Below are 22658 nucleotides of genomic sequence, written 5' to 3'. Positions count from 1 at the left end.
GATGGGCAAGGATCCAGGAGACAGGTGGTTGGTTTCACTCGTCCAAGCAGCCTGTCCACATCCTCGGAGGTAACAGATTGGAATTGATCCCACTCAACTTGACTAGACAGAACTCTAGCACTCTCCCGCCCTGGCCCTGCTCCCACGGTGGAGTCTACTTCTTCCCAAATCTGAGCGATTTTATCTGCAAAAAACTTTGCAAAATCATTGCAGGAGAATATGTGGCCCGTACTGGGCCCCGATGTTACAGGTGGTTCCGCTAAATTGTGAACCACCTGAAAAAGTCTCCTGCTGCTGTTTTCTGCAGATGCAATAGAGGCGGTGAAGAAAGTCTTCTTCGCCGTCGCTATCGCCACTTGGTAGGCTCGACGTTGAGCTCTAACCTGTGTCCGGTCAGATTCGGAATGAGTTATCCGCCACCGGCGCTCTAGCCGTCTCAACGATTGTTTCATTGCCCTCAGATCCGTGGAAAACCACGGGGCTCTCCGGGCTCCATGCAATCGGAGAGGGCGCTTCGGAGCCAAACAGTCAATAGCCCTGGTTAACTCCGCATTCCAGCGGGCCACCAGGGAATCAGCTGAAAGGCCATCAACATGGGATAAAGCATCCCCTACCACTCTCTGGAAACCATTTGGATCCATTAAGTGGCGGGGGCGGACCATCCGAATTGGTCCCACCTCCCTGCAGAGGGGATGGGTCGCAGAGAAGTCCAGTTGCACCAGGAAGTGATCTGACCATGGCACTTCTTTTGCTTCACTTTTACTTAGTGTCAGATCACCAACATCTGTAGAGGTAAACACCAGGTCCAAGGCATGTCCACGGCTATGGGTTGGGCCAGACTTATTCAGGGACAGCCCCATGGAGGCCATGCTTTCCACGAAGTCCCGAGCTGCCCCTTGTAAGGTCGTGTCGGCATGGATGTTAAAATCCCCTAGGACGACCAAGCTAGGTGTCTCCAGGAGAACATCCGCCACGACCTGAAGCAGCTCGGGCAGGGAATCCTTGGTGTAGCGGGGAGGTCGGTACACCAGAAGGAATCCTGTACTGCCCCTATTGCCCAACTTCCAGAACATGCACTCAGAAAACTGGCTTTTCCCAATAGGACGCCTGGTGCAAACTAATGACTTTCTAAAAATCACTGCAACCCCCCCTCCCCGCCCACATGACCTGGGTTGCTGTGTGTAAGAGAAACCTGGTGGACAAGCAGCGGCAAGGACAGGCCCATCTGCTTCATCCAACCAAGTCTCTGTTAAACATGCCAGGTCAAGTCCTCCATCCATGATCAAGTCATGGATGGCAGTGGTCTTATGAATCATTGACCTGGCATTGCACAGCAGCACCTTCAGGTCATGTGGGTATCCCTTGCTGATTCTAGTATCCATCTGGTCAGGACCAGACCCGGAGGCAGGAATAGTCCTCAGACAACGACTAAACCTGCCTCCTCTGGAATGACATGGTCTGGTCTTAGCGTAACTCCTCCTCCTACCCGTGATCACTGAGATTGGTTGTCCCAGTGCATTCCCCCCTGTGGAACATGCCCCAGCCATTTTGTGGGCTGGGGCCCACTCCCCGGCCGCCCTGACCCCTCCCCCTAAGAACAAAATAACAACTTATACAAACAAACAAAACCAATAAAACAATACAAACAAAAAAATGTAAAAATTACAAAAACATCAAAATAAAAAAAATAATTCCCCAAACCCAACCAAACATCCATCCCACCCCCACCCCCCACATACAAAAAATCCAAAAGAATTTTTTAAAAAACATTTTAAAAACAATCTGTGCCCCTCCTGCAGTAACACTGTCCTAGTGAGGCCTGTCAGGCCCCGCCCTGGGCCAGGTGGTAAGTGGCAGGAAGGAGCAGGGCCCTCAGGCACTCACTCAGGGGAGTCCTCCTGGGCAGCAGGCAGCAAGCACCAAGCAGTCCTTGTGAGGCTTCAGGCCCCGCCCTGGGCCAGATGGTAAGTGGCAAGAGCAGGGCCCTCAAGCACTCACTCAGGGGAGTCCTCCTGGTACACCATTAAATGTGCAGCACTTTGGTTTTTTGGATATTGAGTGATAGGCTAAGCTTTCTGTAAGCTTCTGTGAAGACATTTAGGATGGTTTGGCGGTCATCCTCTGAGTGTGCACACACTACTTTGTCATCAGCATACTGAAGTTCTATGACGGAAGTTACGGTAACCCTACTCTTTGCTTTCAGCCTGCTCAGATTAAAGAGGTTTCCATCTGTTCAATATATGATTTCCACTCTGGAGGGGAGTTTCCCTTCGACAATGTGTAGGATCATGATGATGAAGATAATAGAACTGAGGTGATAATACATCCTTGTTTAATGCCTGATCCTACTGTTAATGGTTCATTTTGCGAGTCATTGTTATCATGGCGGAGCCGAAGGATGTTCACAAATTTATCTGGGCAGCCGATTTTCAGCAGGACAGTCCACAAGGCAGTATAATTTACAGTATCAAAGGTCTTAGGTCAATAAATGGCATATACAGGGGTTGATTTTGCTCTCTGCACTTTTCTTGAGGCTGTTGAGCTGTGAAAATCATACCCACTGTCCCCCTAGAAGATCAAAAACCATTTTGGGATTCAGGAAGGGCATCCTCAGATATAGTTAAACTGTGAAGTTTGTGTTCATAATTGGTTCAGCTCCTGACTTGCATGGGCACTCAGATCCTAGTATAATGCATTAAATATATCTGGACCGACCTGAACAAGGCAGATGAAACAAAGACCTTACCTAGGTGTCTCGTTGGCTGGAATCCTCTGTGTACACAGTTTTATCTACAAAATGTACTACATAGTTGAACTCTTGATCTCAGTTATATTGAATAGCTATTCACAAGACTGTATATATTTTTTCAAATTCCTCGTGACTGTACTTATATGCTTTGTGCTGGTATTATTTTGAGTCTTATAAAATACACTGAAAGCTCAATACAATTTGTAATACTTTTATTGCATGCTTACAGAGTTGTGTTTGATTGGATTCTATTCACTGTATTCCTTTGTTGTTGGATACTAAAATGAAGGTAAAGCAGTTGTGAGGGGGTAGTATGGTAGTATGAGGGTAAAACTTAAAGCAATTTTTTGTACATTTTGCTTTCCTTGAGTTGAATATTAAGGTACACTTCTGAATCCATTGACTCAGTGTGGCTATTCATCACTTTGTAATACTGCTTGTTACTATTCAGTACTATTCTATGTGGGGCTGCCCTTGAGACTGACCCAGAAACTCCAGCGGGTGCAGAATGCTGCGGTGAGACTCCTTACTTGCCATTGGATCACATTCACTGGTGCCCGGTGGAGTACCGGATCAGGTTTAAGGTGCTGGTTTTAACCTTTAAAGCCCTATATGGCCTAGGACCCTCGTACCTATGGGACCGCCTCTCCTGGTATGTTCCACGGATGACCTTACGGTCTTCAAACAAAAACATCTTGGAGGTCCCGGGCCACAGGGAGGTTAGGCTGGCCTCAACCAGAGCCAGGGCTTTTTCGGCTGTGGCCCCGATCTGGTGTGTGAGTGCTCTGTCACAAGAGACTAGAGCCCTGCAGGACTTGAAATCTTTCCGCAGGGCCTGCAAGACAGAGCTGTTCCACCAGGCCTTTGGCCAGGGCACAGCCTGACCCCCTCCTTTGGTAATCCTCACAGAACTCTAGCCCAATTGTTGCTATTAATTTGATTTTGAATTGATTTCAGAATGAATTGATTTTAGAATGCTGTGTTACTTTTATTGTTGTTAGCTGCTCTGAGCCCGGCTTCGGCTGGGGAGGGTGGGATATAAATAAAATGTTGTTATTGTTATTGTTGTTGTTGTTGTTATTATTATTATATTGCTTGGGTCCAAAACTATTGAATTAACCTTATGAACTAGTTATGTTTACAAATTAGAACCAGCTGTTCTAGATGGCCTGGAATTTTTTTTTTTTTTTTTTAAAGACCCCGCTCTTTAGTTAGATACTTGCCTTCATTATGATAAGCTGTATGACTGGAGGCGGAAATACTTGTAAAAGATCTTTAAATTTTTGCTATAAAAAAAGAAACTGTGTTTATCACTCCCTCTAGAACTTTAAGCAACTGATTAAGCAAATCAGTGGATTTGTGGCCCAAAGTATACAGGAACCAGTGAAAAGCTGAGACAAGTGCTGAATGTGTGCAGTGAGCATCTCAAGAAGTAGCAAGAGACATTCATTTCAGCTCTACATAGAAATGTGCGTGTGCAGTGCATTGCTGAGCAAAATATGACTTTATTTATTGGTTTCTCTCCTGCATGTGTGTATGTGTGAGAGTGTGTGTTTCTGTGGTGTGTGAGTGTGTGTGGAGGGGGAAACGACACATTCCTCATATAACAATATAGCATGCTAACTATTTGTTAATAGACACTTTGAAGCTTCAGAGGTTTCAGAAAAGTGCTGGGTCTCTGAACTATGTCTTCTGCATTCCACTTCTCAGACCACAGGTATGAATGTGGTGGTCAGAAAAGGACAGGAGCTGTGTGGAAGATGGGCTAAAAGGATGTTATTTTTCTCATCCTTGACTATTCTGGAGACTTTAGGTTTGGATTCATTTGATTCTGGATAAGCATGCTAACCTAACTTGTGTGTGACAGAAATATGGACAGACAAGTTAAAAAGTGTTAACCTCTCCCAACGCCACCCCCAATTTCTGAGTGTTGCATCCTGCAAGTTGGGGAGGTAGAATAAAGCCATTCTTCTCTCTAGGTGTCCTGTCTACCAGTCAGCCTTGGGGTCCTCTTGATGTACATATAGCCCACTGCTCAATATTCTTCCTCTCTGAGGTGATGTTGGGCTTCTCCCTCCTTAAAGGTAAAGGTAAAGGTACCCCTGCCCGTATGGGCCAGTCTTGACAGACTCTGGGGTTGTGCGCCCATCTCACTCAAGAGGCCAGGGGCCAGCGCTGTCTGGAGACACTTCCGGGTCACGTGGCCAGCGTGACAAAGCTGCATCTGGCGAGCCAGAGCCGCACACGGAAACGCCGTTTACCTTCCCGCTGGTAAGCGGTCCCTATTTATCTACTTGCACCTGGAGGTGCTTTCGAACTGCTAGGTTGGCAGGCGCTGGGACCGAGCAGCGGGAGCGCACCCCGCCGCAGGGATTCGAACCGCCGACCTTTCGATCGGCAAGTCCTAGGCGCTGAGGCTTTAACCCACAGCGCCACCTGCGTCCCCTTACTGCTCCCTCCTTACTGTTCTTTAAAATTTCAACATTAATGTTGAGGTTCCTTAAGGGAACATTTCAGCAGTTTGTGGTTGTCGTGACAACCATGGCCCTGACTTAGTTAATACTAGATCTGTCAGGACATGAGGTTTAGAAAAAGTCTCAGTGGCTCACTGTGGCCAATTTGTGCCACACTTTGCAGATTGGACTACAGATAAATTGTTGTGTCTGTGGATGTGCCTAAAATATCTGCTTGTCTTGTTGTGAAGCATATCTTTCAGTTTGTTTAGCCTGAGAATATGGGCAGGAACTTTGAGGCCAGCCACATGTAAACTTGACCTTTCCTACTCTTGTTCACTAAAACTTTAAGGAAGGAATTGTAGAGGGGGTGAAAAATGTGAAACCACTGCTAAAAAGAACCCTCCTACCACCTGGACCAGTTTCCATCCTCTTTTTTGGGGGGGGGCAAGGCGCTTGAGTGGGTGGTGACCCACCTCTAGGTGGTTTGGATTATACAGATTATCTAGATGCATTTCAGTCAGACTTTAGGACTGAAATTGGTTTGGTAGAACTATGGTAGAACTATGATTGGAACTGGACAGGAGAACTGCATCCCTCTTCTGTCAGACCTCTTGGTGGCTTTTTATACCATTGACTATGGTATACATCTGCTGGATTGGATCCCTGGATGGCACAGTTCTGTGCTGGTTTTGGTCCTACCTGGTGAACAGGTTCCAGAAATGCTGCAATAGTCTAGATGTAGACTAAGAGACTGGGAGTTAATTCAGGCAAGACAGGCATGCTGTTGGTCAGGAGGTGGGTTTGTGGTGGGAAAGGAAAGTTGAAAAGCCTTAAGTGCATGTGGAACAATATTCATGGCCTTTTGAACATACATAACATATGCAGTTTAAGATCAACCTCCCTTTTTTCAAAATTTTATTAAAAGTGCTTTCTTTTTACAGCTTAATCCACACTATCCAGATGGTAGTAATGGGGAAAAGGCTTTGGTAAGTGCAACTGCTTCTTTAAATAAAATGTGGTGAAATGCTCCCTTACATAATCTGATCTAATTAGAAAGAAAGTGCCTGTGACATTTGGGTTGTAGAAACAAACTGTGTACAATATCGACAAGAAATATATGTTGATGTGACTTTTGCTTTCTATTTATTCATTTATTTTAAAACCTGGCAACAACTTTTCCTGACAAAAAGTTCTCCAAGCAACTGGCAATAATTATGGCTTTCCAAAATAAACAGACCAAACAAATTTTACAATGTGTCATGAGTTGGCTTAAAAACAAATGCCACAATATGCTTTAATTCTATTAATGTTTGTTTTTTTAGTTATTGTTCCCCCATGTTTTTAGCTGCTCATATTTTATCAGTAAGCTGTCTTTAGACCCTGTCAGGGAAGAAGGTGGGATATAAATAAATATATAACAACAACATGACTCCAAAAATATATAGAGGGTGTTAGGCTGGTACAGTTCAAGAGGGAATTATGGACTTGGGAAGCCATGATAGCAGAGGTGCTAATCTGGATGTTGCTGGGCATCGTCCCATCATCTTTGACCATTGGCCATGCTGGCTGGTGCTGTTGATGTGAGAGACCCCCAAATAAGTGTGGTAATTATACTTTACAGAGTTGTGCAGAAGTTGTTTTTCACAGTTCTCTTTTTCCCATAGAAAAACCACACAAAGTTTTAAAATAACATATCACTTTACTTGCTGTGCTTGCTCTTGTCAGATTGAATATACAAGAGAGGCATGTAATACGTTACTAAAATATATTTACATGACTTTGTATCGGAGTGACTAGTATTTACAGACTGGCTCTTAGGAGGCAGCCTCATAACACAACACATTTTCTGCTCTCACAGTTAAAACTCTAAGTTGATAACTGAACTATACAGTATACAGTATATATGACATCACAAGATTATATACTACAGCATTAACCCTTTGCATAGTTTTTTGGATGCACCATTTCCACAATAAGCCACAGGTTATCATCATTGCATTATAGAGAGGGGCCTACTTCTGATCTCAGTATAGACCTGGCACAAAAGAGAATCAAGAAAGTCTGAGACTTTTTTTTTTTACCTTTTAAGGCTATGGATTATTTTCATTACCCTATAGCAGGGGTCAGCAACCTTTTTCAGAAGGGGGCCGGTCCACTGTCCCTCAGACCTTGTGGGGGGCCAGACTATATTTTGAAGAAAAAATAATGAACGAATTCCTATGCCCCACAAATAACCTAGAGATGCATTTTAAATAAAAGCACACACTGTGTTTAAATGAAAACACTGTGTTTAAATAAAGACACTGTGTTTAAGCTGGAGACATATTATAGTTAATTAAAGTAAATAAGTTAACCTGAAAGAATGCATTTCCTGACCCACTTTGTTTCACAAATTTCATTTTGTTTAATAAAACTTTTCTTGTTTGTTTGAGCATTTTCTGCCTGAGACTGTAATCACAAAGTTTTCCCTCACACAAGACACCCACATGATAGCCTGTGCTAAATTGTAAAACCTGGTGTAATTAGCATACAGAGAGAGGTGTGTGCTATATTGGTGGCAGTTAGTGGGGTGAGTCCACTGTTTGTGCACACTTCAAAAGAGGAACGAGAGAGAGAGAGAGAGAGAGAGAGAGAGAGAGAGAGAGAGATTTGGCCCCTAAAGCTGGTTTTGTAAGCCGCTGCTAAAGTTGTTTTAACACAGAGACACCAGATTATGCTTGATTTAGCAGATGTTTCTAGAACTCTGGTGGTTGTTAAATTTAATTTTAAGTTCAGTTAGTACTGCAGTTTAATGGTCTTCATGGAGGGAAATAACATTAGGACTGTAACTATGCTTTCAGAGGCAGCTTTTCCGAAGAATGAGCCTATAAAGTCTGGGGCACTCGTGCTTATGCAGAGAAACAGTGCAGGAGTGTACTGTTGCAGATTTCTGGTGGAGCAGAATAATCTTGAATGTCTCTCTAAGTTTAAAACAAAAGATCAATGCATGTAGAAAAGTAGTAAGATGAGCCTTGGGGTCTCTTTTAACCCTACGATTCTGTCATTCTAAGTAAGGAAAAATACTCGGTTAAAATTCTTCATCCAGACATGCTGTTTTTCTGTATGCAGGTAGCTTTGAGTTTATTAAAAAAAAAACTTCGGAGAGAATTTGAGTTTAGAATCCTCCTCCAGGGCATATATACAGTCCCAAGAAAGGCTATACCACACCACATGATATTCATAGTCACAATACCTAGCTAGGACCTGTATTCACAGTAGTAGCTTCCTGGTTGAGCTTATGCCACATCTCAACAGCTAAATGTGCAGTGTAGGACTGTTATGTACTAGAACAAGAGGCAGGTAGTGTCCTAGAATGCAACAACCTGATTGGCCTGCAGGAGCAGCCCAATCAGGCTCCAGGAGGGAAACATAATCAACCAATCAGACGGTACTCATTGTGTAAATAATGCATGTAAAGCCTGAGGTTCGGGGGGGGGGGGATTTGCTCACTGTTATGAGCTGAAATAAAGAACATGAAATTACTACTCAACTGAGTATATTTCAAGGACTGATATAAATGGAGCACATATCATGGACAAGCTGTTTTGCAAAGTTGATGGCCCTTGTTGGTGGGGACAAAAAAACACAGCCTTTCCTGATGCTCGATGCCTCCTGTCTGTCCTTTGTCTCTTTGTACTCCTTTAAAGCAAGCGCTTTGATGCTGTATTCCTCTGCCAAACACCCAGCAGCCCTGATGGAACTCACATTGAGCAATAACATGTTCTGTCATAGGGACTTTTTGTTGGCCTCTGACCTATTTGTGTGAAAAGGCAGCTTGCATCCCAGCATCCTTGAGGCAGGTTGGTCCTTCTGTTTTGAATATGAGAAAAGAAGCTAGTAACCCTACAATTTCACTCTAGTAACCCTACCCCCTTCACCTTGCAAAGAAAAAATATATCATTCTTGCAGAACTAACAATAGGATGCTGTGTAAACCAAAGTGTCCTTGTTCTTCATCAGCAGAGAGACAGCGAACTTCTCATTTCAAAGAAGAAACGACATGCTGGGGAAAAAATTATGTATACGCTGGTGTCTGTGCCACATGGAAATGATATTGCCTCTCTTTTTGAACTGGATGCTACCACCCTTCAGCGAGCTGACTGCCTGGTTCCAAGGTAGTGTTGCATGTGTATCTGTGGGCTTGCCAGCTGAAAAGTCAGCAGTTCAAATCTGTGTGATGGGGTGAGGTTCTGTTGCTCTTTCCAGCTTCTGCCAACCTAGCAGTTCAAAAGCACACCAGTGCAAGTAGATAAATCATGTTTCTGTGCACTTTGGCACTCATTACTATGTCCCATTGTGCCAGAAGTGGTTTAGTCCTGCTGGCCACATGACCTGGAAAGCTATCTGTGGACAAACATTGGTTCCCTTGGCCTGAAAAGGGGGAAGAGCGCCGCAACCCCATAGTCGTCTTTGACTGGACTTAACCGTCCAGGGGTGCTTTACATATGTGTGTGTGTGTGTGTGTGTGTGTGTGTGTACATAGACGTGTACCCAGTGCTTTTTTGGGGGGGGCGGGGGGTTCCGGAACTCATGATGAAGTGTGGAGGAGGAGAGAGCCTGTGCCGGTCTATAATAAGGGGGCATTGCAGCAACCCAATTTCAGGGTGTTATTTTAAGCTTGGAAGAAATGTCAGGTAGTGCTTGGGAGAGAGGCAGAGGTTGCCTTCCATGTACCTGCTTAGCCGGTGTCTCCAGCCCCTCTCTCTCTCTGGGGGTGAGTGATTATGTGCGTGAAGACCGTATGACCCTGCAGAGCAATAGTGCTTCCTAAGGGAGCATGCTAGGCTAGCCTTCCTCCACCTCCTCCCTTTACTTGCCTCTTTGTGATGGAGGTAGCTGGTGCTGGCTAGGAAATCAGGGGAAGAAGAGGGGTAGGCTAGTGCTCCACATTTCCTTCTTCCTTCCTCTTGTTAATCTGAGCATAAAGCCTCCAACCACAGGTGGAGACCAGGGCTGGACCCATTGTCAGCTGATTCCTTCCCAGTGGATTTGAAAACAACATTTGATGCTCCAATGATTTTACATTTATTCCTTGAGAGCTGTTGTTTTACTTTGTTTAGAAATTCTTATGTGCGACTGAGACACCTGTGCACCAACACATGGGTCACCAGTACCAGTATCCCAATAGACAAAGATGAAGAAAGGCCTGTGATGTTAAAGGTAAATACCAACAGTCAACATAACTTAAGCAAAGAAAGCTGCTTTCTCACATTAAATTTTGGTTGTTCTTCCCCTGCCAATATTACAGATTGGGACCTGCCAAACGAAAGAAGACAAGGAAGCATTTGCTATTGTGTCTGTTCCTCTGTCTGAGGTTAGAGATTTGGATTTTGCTAATGATGCCAACAAGGTTTTAGCATCCACAGTTAAAAAGTTGGAGAATGGCTCTGTAACTCAAAATGAAAGGAGGTCAGTGATCCTTTTTTACCTTTTGCCTCCCTCCCTGACCTAAAGATACCAAGCAAATGCTTACAGCTAATACAGGCTTTCACAAGAGACTACTAAACCAGATGTTGGAAATAATTGATCAGCATTATTTCAGCATTATTATGCTACAGCAGCTATGAGGCATCTGTGGCCCTCCAAGTGTTGCTGGAGTCTTAAGATCACAGAATTATAGAGTTGGAAGGGACACCAAGGGTCATCTAGTCCAACCCCTGCACTGCAGGAATCCTGCTTACAGCTGTCCCTGAGTGGGCTCCGACCACCAACCTTCTGGTTAACAGTCTGATGCATTAACCCATTGCACCATAGGAGAATGCCATTACCTCCAGACCACATGGCCCAATGGGCAGGAAAGAGAAGAGTTGCAGCCCAACAATATATGAAGGGCCACAGATTCCCCATCCCTGTGCTTTTTCAGCCCTGGAGCCTATTTATGCTTTCAAAAATGTGTATGTATTGAACACAAGGAGGATTAGGGAAAGTGTATCAACCCCATGCCCCACTTTCAGGCTCAACAGACTTCTGTGCATTGACTTCCTTATGTGCATACAATGTGTCAATTCTGTATTCCCTTGGCTTCTGATAGTGCAAGAGTTGTGGAAAATTGTATTTTTCTTAGGTGTGAAGGTCTGCAGATTTGTGGAGTCAGAGGATTGTATGTAATGCTGCAACAATGGGTTTCCTGTCCTCCGCTTGCATGTCCCCCAGATCTGCTCCAGAGAGCCTCTCAAACCTTAGAGCTGATTTTGAGGGTGTGTGGCTGGTGGGGTAGGTAGTTTGAGGGGACAGGAGAGGAAGAGGTAATTCTGCTATGTGCAAAAAAAAAAGTCTGCTGGTGAACCAGCATGCTAGAGACAACCCCATATATTTTTGTCAGTAATAATTATAACAAACAAGGAAAATGCCTGTCACAAGGGGGGTGTTTGTGGAGGTTGTGGTTATGTGAAAAATATCATTATTCATTATTATCTATATTATCTACATCCTTATCCTTTTATATATAAAAGGCAGGTGTCTTGTCGTCTGGGCAGCCCAGGACCTCTAGACACACTGCCCAAGCTTGTGCCCCAGGGAGGTCACTGCTAACACAACAGTTTGACTTCATCCCCAGAGGCACACTCCATTGTGTTTTGAGACAGATGGATGCCAACAATCTATACCTATTTGAGGTATCTTGTGCTTCTGTAGCCCAAACCTCACTACTGCGGGACAAGAGAAAAGTATTAGCAAATCCCAAGTACAAAAAAAACTGCAGGGGGCAAAAAACTGGAACTGTGTGTGAGTAACCCTCAAAACAGTTCCATAATAATTGAACGGCATGGAAATTTGAAATGGGTGGGAGTCAGGAATAGAATAGTGTGGCTAGAACAAGGAGATTGGGACAACGCCCATACACCCGTTAGAAAGAACCATTTCATTGTCTTGATAGGTCACTTCTTACATTATACAGAGAAGCTGTTTGCTGTTGTCGTTGGGGACTTAAGAGAAAGTTGCCCATAGATACCAATGAAGAAATGAAATAAGTTGATGTTACTGAGCCCCACTCCCACCCCCAGCATCCAGAAACCAATGGGAAAAACGGAGATAAAATATTTATCAAAATAGCCCAATGTGGACTGAACATGATGCAAGGGTGCAGAATGATGACTGACTGCTGGGAGTTTGGGGTGGCGGGAAAGGAAAGAGTGGTTGAAACCCTGAACAGAAACACTCCACACTGTAACATTTTGTTACAGAGCTACACTTGTTCACTGTATTGTACTTCTTCAAACAACATAGGTTTGTAATCAAGCTGTTGGAAGATCTCATTTTCTTTGTTGCTGATGTGCACAATAATGGCCAGGAAGTGTTGGATGTGATGGTCATTAAGCCCAACCGAGAGAGGCAAAAATTAATGAGGGAACAAAATATATTGGCACAGGTATGTAATTGATAGAAATATTTAATATGGAGCATATTCTTCAAAGATACAGTGGCCTTGTTTGCATATCGCTTCAAGGTGGGGGGGGGGGGAACTGACCCCTTTAGTCAGTGTTTCCCAGACTTTTTAAACCCAATGTCCCCTTTTAGGTAATATAAAAATCTCTTCAAACCTGCCTCTCCTAATTATTTTATTTGCATTTTCAAAATGATTGAAATTAAATGATTGAATATTAATTATAAATAATATTTTGGGGCTTAATAATAAAAATCAATCAAAGTGCTTATAACTTTTTAAAAAACAGTTATTCAAATTTCCAAAAAGCTGCACAAAATTATAAATTTCAAAAAAATGCTTTTATTATTATTAATATCAACATTGATTCTGCATGTTTGTCACAAGCTTTTGGATTCTGGGCACCGTGGAAGACAGAGTACATCTTGTTTCACTTTCAGCATCAGCCTGCTGTGCTGCTTTGTTTCAATATCTAAAAGAACAGAAAAATCATCTTCACAAAGGCATGTGGATGAAAATGTCACAATGAAGTGCAGAGGCTGCTCTTCTGTTTTGGGATATACAGGGAAATATTTCAACCAATTTTTTCCTGAAGGGAATTGTTTGAAATCATCTTTGGCAGCTGAATCACACTTGCTGTCCAAAAAATCCTTCTGGAGATGCTCTGACAAGGACTGAACATAAGTGATAAAATCGTTTTCACAGTGTGTTCTGCAATCAGCTCAGTTTCCATTTTCTGAATATTTTTTATTGTCTGCAGAATCAAGCTGCCAAGCAGTGAAGCTTTTTCAGAGGGTTTCTAGGTGGTCTGTTTCAGACTCAATGCAGGCATAAGGTCTGTAATCTGCAAAGCCTAACTAAGGGTTGGATGAGTTTGGTGAGCAAAGCCAGCAGGGATTAATAAATTGGTAGAATTCGGGGGGCCACCAGGTGGCGCGTTGGAAGATGGCCGACAATAACATCTCTCTGACCCATACGAGGTAATTAAGGGGCTGCTATGGGAAGTATGCAGCCTTCCCTCCCCCCCCCAGCATGTGTGTGGGGGAGCTGTCTTGCCAGCGGTGTTCACAATGCACCCCCTGATCCGAGAGATGGGGGTGCTGAACACTTGGCATGAGCCCTCGGTGAAGTCAGCTCTTCCTGACGCCGATTCCAATTAGCGCGTGCTGGTTGCTTCAGCTCGGAATTATAATTGGAAACATGTGATTGGAAATGAAGCTGAAGCACATACATCAAGTAAAGCTCGACAGATAAGGCTGCTGATTAATGGATCTCTGTGACCGGGAGTGATGGACGGATAAGTAAATCTTCTGATGAATCACTACTAGGAGACTGTACAGTGGTGCCCCGCAAGACGAATGCCTCGCAAAACGAAAAACGCGCAAGACAAAAGGGTTTTTCGGTTTTTGCGTCGCTTCGCTAGACGAATTTCCCTATGGGCTTGCTTCGCAAGACGAAACGTCTTGCGAGTTCTTGCGAGGTTTTTTCCTTTTTCTTAAAGCCGTTAATAGCCGCTAAGCCGTTAATAGCCGCTTAGCTGCTAAGCCCCTAAGCCGCTTTACGAAAAAACCGTAAGACGAAGAGACTCGCGGAACAGATTAATTTCGTCTTGCGAGGCACCACTGTATGTTTGGAACGAAGGGGGGTGGGTGGAGGAAAAAACTCTTCTCATCTTTGCACGATGTGATATTAATAACCCTTCACCCCAGAAAGAAATAAGATCGTCACATTTTTATTAATCATAAGCAGGATTTTAAGAACTGTGTGGGGATGGATTACAACAGGAGAGAAAACTGGTGAACGGTGAGAAAGAGGAAAATTTTTATGACGCAGTTAAAAAATGGCGTCTCGCCAAGACAGGCTTGCCGGAGAAAGAAGGACAGGGGGGAGGAGAATCGCGATCGTTTGAAAGAGAAGGAGTGCTGGAATGCAAGTTTGACCTGACAGAGCCCCCTGATTTATTTGATTTATTTGGCTAGCCTGAGAAAAAATAAAGGACAGACCGAAGATTAACTTTGTTTATGGAAGCGTTGAACAGAAGCTGTCCCTGAGCGAAATAGTTTTTGAACAGTACAAAACCCACACAGAGACGCCAGTTTTCAGTCTGCTTGTGAGAATCATCAGAGATCGCAAAGAAAGGAATATATGATAACAACAAGATGAGAAAGAAAGTAATAAAGGACTATCCGGATCGAACTGGATAGAACTGTCTAATTAAAGCAGTAAAATAAGTGATGCCTGGAGTTATCCGGAATTTTGGACTCGTGCGGAGCTTGATGTATGGGTACCCTCAACAAAATTTAGAATTTGGCTGTATAATTTGGAACTAATGTGATTTGAATAATGTGATGTGATTGGCCTGTTAATAAAAATTATTTAAAAAATAAATAAATTGGTAGAATTCTCTGGATTGGCTCACTAACTAGATCACTTATGCCTTTCATACTCAGCTGTAGTACTCTCTCCAGCTCTCGTGTTTGTGGGGAAAATGGTGAATGTTGTTCTCATTCAAGAAAGCAAGAGTAAAAACAAATAATTTTCATTGGTGAAATATTTGGCAAGCATTGTGATCAAAAGTAAATGCAGGCCTGCTTGTCTGTGGAAACAAGAACCTCCTGTCTTTATATCCAGTATAATATGCCACCATTGACTAACTGGAACCCATGACCAGCTGTTATGTATTGGCTGCGCAGAAGGAACACAGGGTGTGAGATAAGGCTAAGCTACAAAAACAGGAGTACTTAAAGGGTATTTACAAGGATGCAAGTGTTACCTGCCCAAAGGTGAAGATGAAGTAGAGGAGGATCTATGGTTTGGGTAATTTACATACAGACACTGAGCTCATCTAATTTATATGTGTACCATCCCTGATATTATTTGTCATTTAAGTGCTTAATAAACACATGCACCCAACACATCCACTTTTCTGTCCATTTTTCCAGCTGCACAATTCTATCCCCACATAGCACACTGAAAAAACCTCAGCCTTAAATCGAGGATAATCTGATATGTAATAGCAGTAGTGTATGGTATGTTCAAAGTTCTAAAAAGTAGTGGAAATGAGTAGTATAAATCAACATGTGAGTGATTAACCACACAGTGCATGACGAACTGCTGCGCTCTGTATATTGCATGTCACACCACTTAAGAGATAATGTTGAACTTCTTTGCACTCATGATGACATGCAGATCATGCTGCATGTGATCTTCTCATCCTCTGAACATAACATTTCAGACTTGTATACTTTCATGTTGTTAATCTTTTGGTTAGATCACACTTTCTTTAATGGAAACACTCACACATACCCTGAAATGTTCAGGTGCCCCCCCCCCTTGTTGAGAAGTCAGTGTTCTAGATATTTCAGGACTCCATATTCCATCAGTCCCAGCCAGCATTGCCAATGATCAGGGATGATGGGAGTTGTAGTCCAGCAACATTTGCAGGGCCACAGGTTCCTCAGCTCACTGCAAACCACTGTTACTTTTAAACCATAGTTAAGCTTATCAGGCAGCATGCTGGGGCACAGGGTGAAAATCATGACCACTTTCCTCCTGTCTTGCTCTTGTAGCTGCTGCACTGCTGGGAACTAAGCTACAGTATTATTTAAAATAATTTAAACATGAGATGACCTGTTGGAGGATGAAGTGAACTCATAGTGAAAATTACATATAGAATGCCATGCAATTTTCATTGCTGAATTGATTCAACCTCAGTGGTGGGGCACATTTTATTTCCCCCTTGGCTCAAAATGCTTATATAATATATTGTTCACTGAATTCACCAAAATACCCTGTTTTTCTATCCCCACCATTAGTCATCACTTTGTTTTTGTATTTATGTGTCTTTATGTGTATACAAACAGATCTTTGGGATCTTGAAAGCTCCATTTAAAGACAAAGCGGGAGAAGGAGCCATACTGAGACTTGAAGATCTGGGCGACCAGAGATATGCCCCATACAAATACATGCTGAGGCTTTGTTACAGAATCCTCCGGCATTCCCAGCAGGACTACAGGAAAAACCAGGTTTTTCTCTTGCCTTCTCATGTGGCTACATAATTGTATACAGTGGACTCCTTGGTTGTGCTTATAGATTCATTGAATCCAGTGGAATGACTGCGGCAGGAGAGTAATGCCAACTTGATTTTATGGAACCAAAATTCCACTTTCAGTGTGACTGTGGATTAATTCCATTACTTTAACCAAGTGCAGTATAGTAGCATGAGGTGCTGTTGAGTTGGAATCTCTTTGCTATGATTGGCTCCACCTGGAGTTAAACAGATGAAGGTGGGATTAATTCGCTGCTATCAACAGTCAGGCAGGGTGTTCCTAGGACACCCCCCTTAACCCATCTTGTTTGATAAACTGACTTGTTTTCTTATTTTTAAAAAAAGATTGGTGCCATTTATTGGTTGATTTGTTGACTGTGTGTGCAATTTTTGAACTGATATGGTTGACTTCTTACCGCTTTTATTGTTTTGCTGGTTTCTTTCCATGAGGGCTCCAGGGAGCTATGCATGGCATAATAGAATTATTTAAATAAATAAAAGCAAGGAAAGGAGCAGAGTGGGGAGGTGATCTGACCATAGACTAGCAGAGGTACTTGCACTCTTCCAGAATAGCGCCTGCAGTGGACTAGTGGACCCCCATCTTGATGAATCACCTGGGAACAAAAGTCTGTGAGAAGGAATCTTCCTGTCATAAGGAATATTCTAGTACTGATTGGTACATGGAGTATCTAAGCATTTGTGGGTCATACTAGGGCAAACTTTACAAGGAGTCAAGTAAACATCAAAGCTAAAAGTTGGCTGATCAGACAAAGGTATGCTGGTCAGGTTTTTGGGGATGTGAAGAAGCAACTTTTATTATCATGCTGATTAGCAGCTGTACTAACTCTAAATTGTCTTCTGGGCACAGTTCAAGGTACTGATTTGGATGTGTAAATCTTGTAATAGCTTAGGTCATACATACCTCAGATACACCTTCTTGCTGGTCCTGTGTATCAGCATAATAAGTATGTGAAGTGAGAGTGCCTTCTTCACTGTATGTCTAGGTGTCAATTTTGAACCAGTCTGGAATCCCAGCTATGAATCTATGGTGCCTCTGCAATACCTTGCCAGTCCAGTGGCACCCGGAGTGCACCGGGTGGAAGGCCACTGAATTCAAGAGAGGTGCCCTTTGTCAGGCCAGAAGGCTGGACCTTCAAGAGACTCTAGTTCTCTGCAAAGGGGTGAAGCCTAGCAGAAGTGGAGGTAGAAGCTCAAAAGGCTCAAAAGTTCACTTCTGCAAGTTGCTCATCAGGTGCTCTCCATGTGATCTGCTTTGCTGCTTTGCTCCATAGGTTCTTCCATGGGACTAGAACAGCACATCAGCCAACATGGGCATTAGCCATGCTTGTTGGGATTGATGGGGGTTGTAGTCCAAAGCATCTGAAGGGCACCAAGTTGGGGACAGCTGTTACAGACCAACATTTTTGGTGGCTGCCTCACAGTTGTGGAGCAGCCCTTCTCTGAGCTCTGTGAAAGTCCAAACCTGAATCCAACTCCATAAGAGCAAAACTTTCCTCTTGGGATATCTTCAATATAATCAGACTTGGAAAAGATTTGATTGATTTGAGTATTTTTTTTTGTTGTTGACCTGTGTTTTAATGATTTTTAATGGCTTTTGTGCCTTGAGAAGGATCAAGATAGAAACAAAACTAAAATAGCTAAACACATATGGAGTATGCTCTAGTAATCTAAAGAAAGGAACCATGGTCTCTCATCTACTTGCCTATCAAACTAAATATTGCTGGTCAAAAATGGGGTGTGGGTCATGTGTGGAACCTTCCATCTTTCAATCTGGTGACAGACTACCATGGGATTTTCTTCCAGGAATACATTGCTAAGAACTTCTGTGTCATGCAGTCTCAGATTGGCTATGATATATTGGCAGAAGACACAATCACAGCTTTGCTGCACAACAACAGGAAGCTACTAGAGAAACATATCACAGCTAAAGAAATAGAGACGTTTGTAAATTTACTCAGGAGGAATCGAGAGCCAAGGTTTGAATTAGCCCACACCATTTCTTTGCTTTCTTTTAAAAATTTGTACACTGATCATCTTTTTATCTGTGTATCTTTGATCATGAACCTGTGTCCAGGAACAAATGATAGATTACATAAACTTTGCACTATATGTAATTTAAATTTGCATTCAGTATTTTACGGATAGGGTACTATTGATAATCATTGTGTTGTTTCTTTTCAATAAATTCCTGCAGTGTGACCCATCCCATTTTCTTGTTAATCTCCCCCTCACCTCAAGGTTCTTGGACTACCTGTCAGACTTGTGTGTTTCCAACACAACTGCAATCCCAGTCACTCAGGAACTTATTTGCAAATATATGCTGAGCCCAGGAAATGCTGATATTCTCATTCAGACCAAGTAAGTTAATTGACCTCTCAGTTTAATTATTTTACATTGTCTCACACAGTTTTAAGAAGATCATTAGTAGGTATAGTGTAAACTGTTTGTTTTAAGGTTGGTCTCAGTGCAAATGGACAACTCCTTGGATTGCTCCACCCTCTCTGATGATCTGGACGAGGAAGAGGTTTGGCTGTACTGGATTGATAGCAACAAGGAGCCTCATGGTAAAGCCATCAGGCATCTTGCCCAAGAAGCTAAGGAGGGCACCAAAGCTGATTTAGAAGTCCTCACTTATTACAGGTAAAGCAGCTTTCCGAAAAGGTGAATTATTTGTCCCACAGGACACAAGTTAATCCTTTCTGTTCCTTCTGTGTTCTCTGGATTCATCAGTATCCTCAGAGTTCATTGCCTGAATTCAACATGCACTCCACAAATTTTGGAGGCCTGAGCTAAGCATTAATTCGGTAAGAATTTTCCCTTTGAGAAAAAATATACTGAACACACACCCATCTCCAGCATGGTTCCACCAGAAAGTGGGATAAACTTTGGAAAACAATGACTGAACAAAGCTGTGTTTATAAGGTACTGCAATGGTGTTTTGTGCAACGTGGTCCAAGGCTGAAAGGATATGCATTGCTGGGTATGGACTAAATTAATATTTTGGGTAGAAGACTACTATTGATCTGTGAAAGATACTTCACTGGGGGTCAGATGAATGGCATGGGAACACCCACTAGCATTGTTGAAGCTACAAGAATGTGGATCTGATCAGTGCATGGCTAGGAGACTACAAAGAGCCCCGTGTAAGATACTCTGCTAATAGAAGAATGTAAAGTTATACCACCATCAAATTAAATCAAACTTGGTGTTGCTTCATTTCCTGGAGGGGAAATAACATCTGAACAAGCCCCAAGATGTTTAATGTACAATCTGCAGTTCATTGATAGGTTTTCATTTAAACTAAAGTTGTTTCATTGAATTAAATTAAGACTGCAATTCTTGGCGCATTTACCAGGAAGAAAGCCCTCCCCACAACATACACACATTGGAGCTGGCTTCTGAGTAAAGTGCATAAGATTGACCGTATACTGTAAGTCAGCTGATTGATTTGTGGATTTTCAGCCTGTGTCCTTAACATTTTCATTAGGCATGGCTTATGGCAGGATACAAGGCTAGGTTGCAAAACTGCTATTAAATGTAAGAATTTCAATGTCACTGAGGGATTTATTCAGAGCAGTGCTGTGTACACCATGCAGGGTTGGGCAATGTCAGCATTTCAACATCGTGATGTATCACCAGCCAAACATTGGAATATGAAATGGAGGGGATGCAACACACACAGCAAGTTAGGAGGGGGGAAGGATGGGCCCTGTCTCCCTGCTTTGCGTCACTCACTAGCCACCATTCTCCTCGGGGCAGCTGATTTCATAAGGAGCCAATTTCTCCGCCTCCTTCACCACTCGCCTGATTCTCCCTGTTCATTCCTTCACCCCCCCCACCCCAGTTTCAAGGCTCCTTCACCGCATGCCCAGTTCTCCCTGCTCTTTCCTTCCCTTCACACAAACGCACTGATTTCAAGCCTCCTTCACCATATGACAGATTCTCCTTGCTCCTTCTAACACACACACACACGCACACACACACAATTTTCCCTCCTTCCTTCGCACATACCCCACCCCAGTTTCAAGGCTCCTTCACCGCATGCCCAGTTCTCCCTGCTCCTTCCTTCGCACATACACCAATGTCAAGCCTCCTTCACCCTGCACCCAGTTCTCACTGCTTCTTCTTACACACACACACACACACACACACACACACACACACACCGATTTCAAGCCTCCTTCACCTCATGCCCAATTGTCCCTGTTCCTCCTGCCCCCTCCCCAATCTCAGGCCCAGCTGGGGCCACTTGTTCCTGCTGCTGGGTGCTGGAGGCGGAGGACTCAGGAGCAGTGGTGGTTTCACTCATGGTATACCACCGGGTGAAGCTGCCATCGTGTCCTGGGTGATGTATTGATACATTGTCCAGGCCTAACACCATGTAATGTGGATTGTATTTTATAACTGAGTGAGAGTCTAACAGGCATAGTCCAGTAAAAGACTAGAAATGTGTTGGTTGAGTTTCTATAATATTCCTCAGATGTTTAGATTGGTACCTTAGCAACCAGGTTATTCAGTAACAAACACAGAAATAGAAATGACATTATTTTATTATCTTTTCTAAGGTACCAGTTGAACCTCTTTGCAAGAATGTGTCTGGATCGCCAGTATTTGGCTATAAACCAGATTTCCACACAGCTGTCAGTGGATCTGATCCTGCGCTGCATGTCAGATGAGAGCCTGCCTTATGACCTGCGAGCCTCCTTCTGCCGTCTCATGCTGCATATGCATGTGGATAGAGATCCTCAGGAGATAGTGGTGCCTGTGAAGTATGCCAGGCTATGGACTGAAATCCCTACCAAGATCACTATTTACGAGTGAGTTCTCTGTTGAAACAAACAAAATGGAACATTCACTGATTGATGGCAGATTCATTTGTAGTCATCATCATCATCAGCAGCAGCATCATCATCATAGATGGCATAAGGAACACAGTCCTAGTTGGTTTTAAGAGATGATTTGACACATTCATGTAGGATAGGCTTCTTGGTTTGATAGCTAAATGGGACCTCCATGTTCAGAGGCAGTATACAGTCTTCTGAAGACAAATAAGACAAGGCCATTGCCTGCTTCTGAGCATACCAGAAGTGGCTTGCTTCTGTGGGGTGGGGCTATAATGCTAGCTTCCTGGCAGTGCCTCTTACTGGAAGGGAGAGGAACAAGGTGGTAGGGAGCTTGGCATGGTACAAGTGCATTGTCTAGAGCAGTGGATTAGCTCCACTGGTGCACCCGAACATGCCCCTCCCCATCTTGGCAGGAAGCTAATCTTGCAACTCTGCCTCACTGGGTGAGATACTTCTGCAGCACACAGAAGCACCTTGGCAGGCTACTCTGGTTTAAATTATTTTAATGGATCCTGGGTCTAAATGGATTCTGGTTCTGATGCAGCAGGGTTCTTCTTACGTTCTTATGAAGCAATTATTATTTTAGTTATTTGCTTCATATCCTGCTGTTTTCCCAGACCGGAACTTAAGGCAGTATACAATATTTCTTATCATCTCTGAGAATAAAAACCCGAGAATTTTCATGCAGCATGAAAGTGAAAAGGTTTCTGTCCTGGGTGGGTAACACAGTATAATATTTTAGTATTGACTTTTGTACCATGAAGATCCATAACAAGGGAAGGAGAAGAAGAAGAAGAAGAAGAAGAAGAAGAAGAAGAAGAAGAAGATCACCATCGTAATCATCTAGTGACTACCTCATCCCGAAGAAAGCTCTTTAAATTCATCTGCCACTCAAAAAATTACCAATACCACCCTTTTGTGGGGTATAGTTAACCCTAGGAAGAAGCTATTTGGCATAGCCTTATGCATTGCAACTGCTTCATATTAGAATTCATGTGCCTCAGAGTACCGTTGCTGACAAGCTCCAAGTTTTGCATGTAATCACTAATGCTCTGCTGTGAGTTGCTGCCTGGGGTTCCACGCTGTGTGTGCACATAAAACGGCAACAAATGGGCATGACT

The 22658-nt window shown here is 43.3% G+C and overlaps 1 protein-coding gene across 7 annotated transcripts in view; it reads left to right on the top strand.

The window, feature by feature from the left end:
- ITPR2 (inositol 1,4,5-trisphosphate receptor type 2) overlaps positions 1–22658 on the top strand; it is a 322485-nt gene that overhangs the window by 61918 nt on the left and 237909 nt on the right. For 5 of the 7 annotated variants that reach the window (XR_014555821.1, XM_083701231.1, XM_083701232.1 and 2 more), the window contains 10 exons: positions 6147–6191; positions 9204–9358; positions 10304–10403; positions 10492–10652; positions 12468–12609; positions 16488–16649; positions 18497–18669; positions 18932–19051; positions 19148–19333; positions 21259–21510. Coding sequence is in view for 6 of the 7 variants with exons in the window: in XM_083701231.1 (XP_083557357.1) it covers positions 6147–6191; positions 9204–9358; positions 10304–10403; positions 10492–10652; positions 12468–12609; positions 16488–16649; positions 18497–18669; positions 18932–19051; positions 19148–19333; positions 21259–21510 (1496 nt within the window). In the remaining variant the exon portion in view is untranslated. The remainder of the gene's footprint in view (positions 1–6146; positions 6192–9203; positions 9359–10303; positions 10404–10491; positions 10653–12467; positions 12610–16487; positions 16650–18496; positions 18670–18931; positions 19052–19147; positions 19334–21258; positions 21511–22658) is intronic. The other 2 variants (XM_083701229.1, XM_083701230.1) reach the window with 2 other exon arrangements.

Source organism: Podarcis gaigeae (genome assembly GCF_964106915.1).
Source record: "Podarcis gaigeae genome assembly, chromosome: 10".
Lineage (NCBI taxonomy): Eukaryota > Metazoa > Chordata > Lepidosauria > Squamata > Lacertidae > Podarcis > Podarcis gaigeae.
This window is presented reverse-complemented; position numbering and strand designations above follow the sequence as displayed.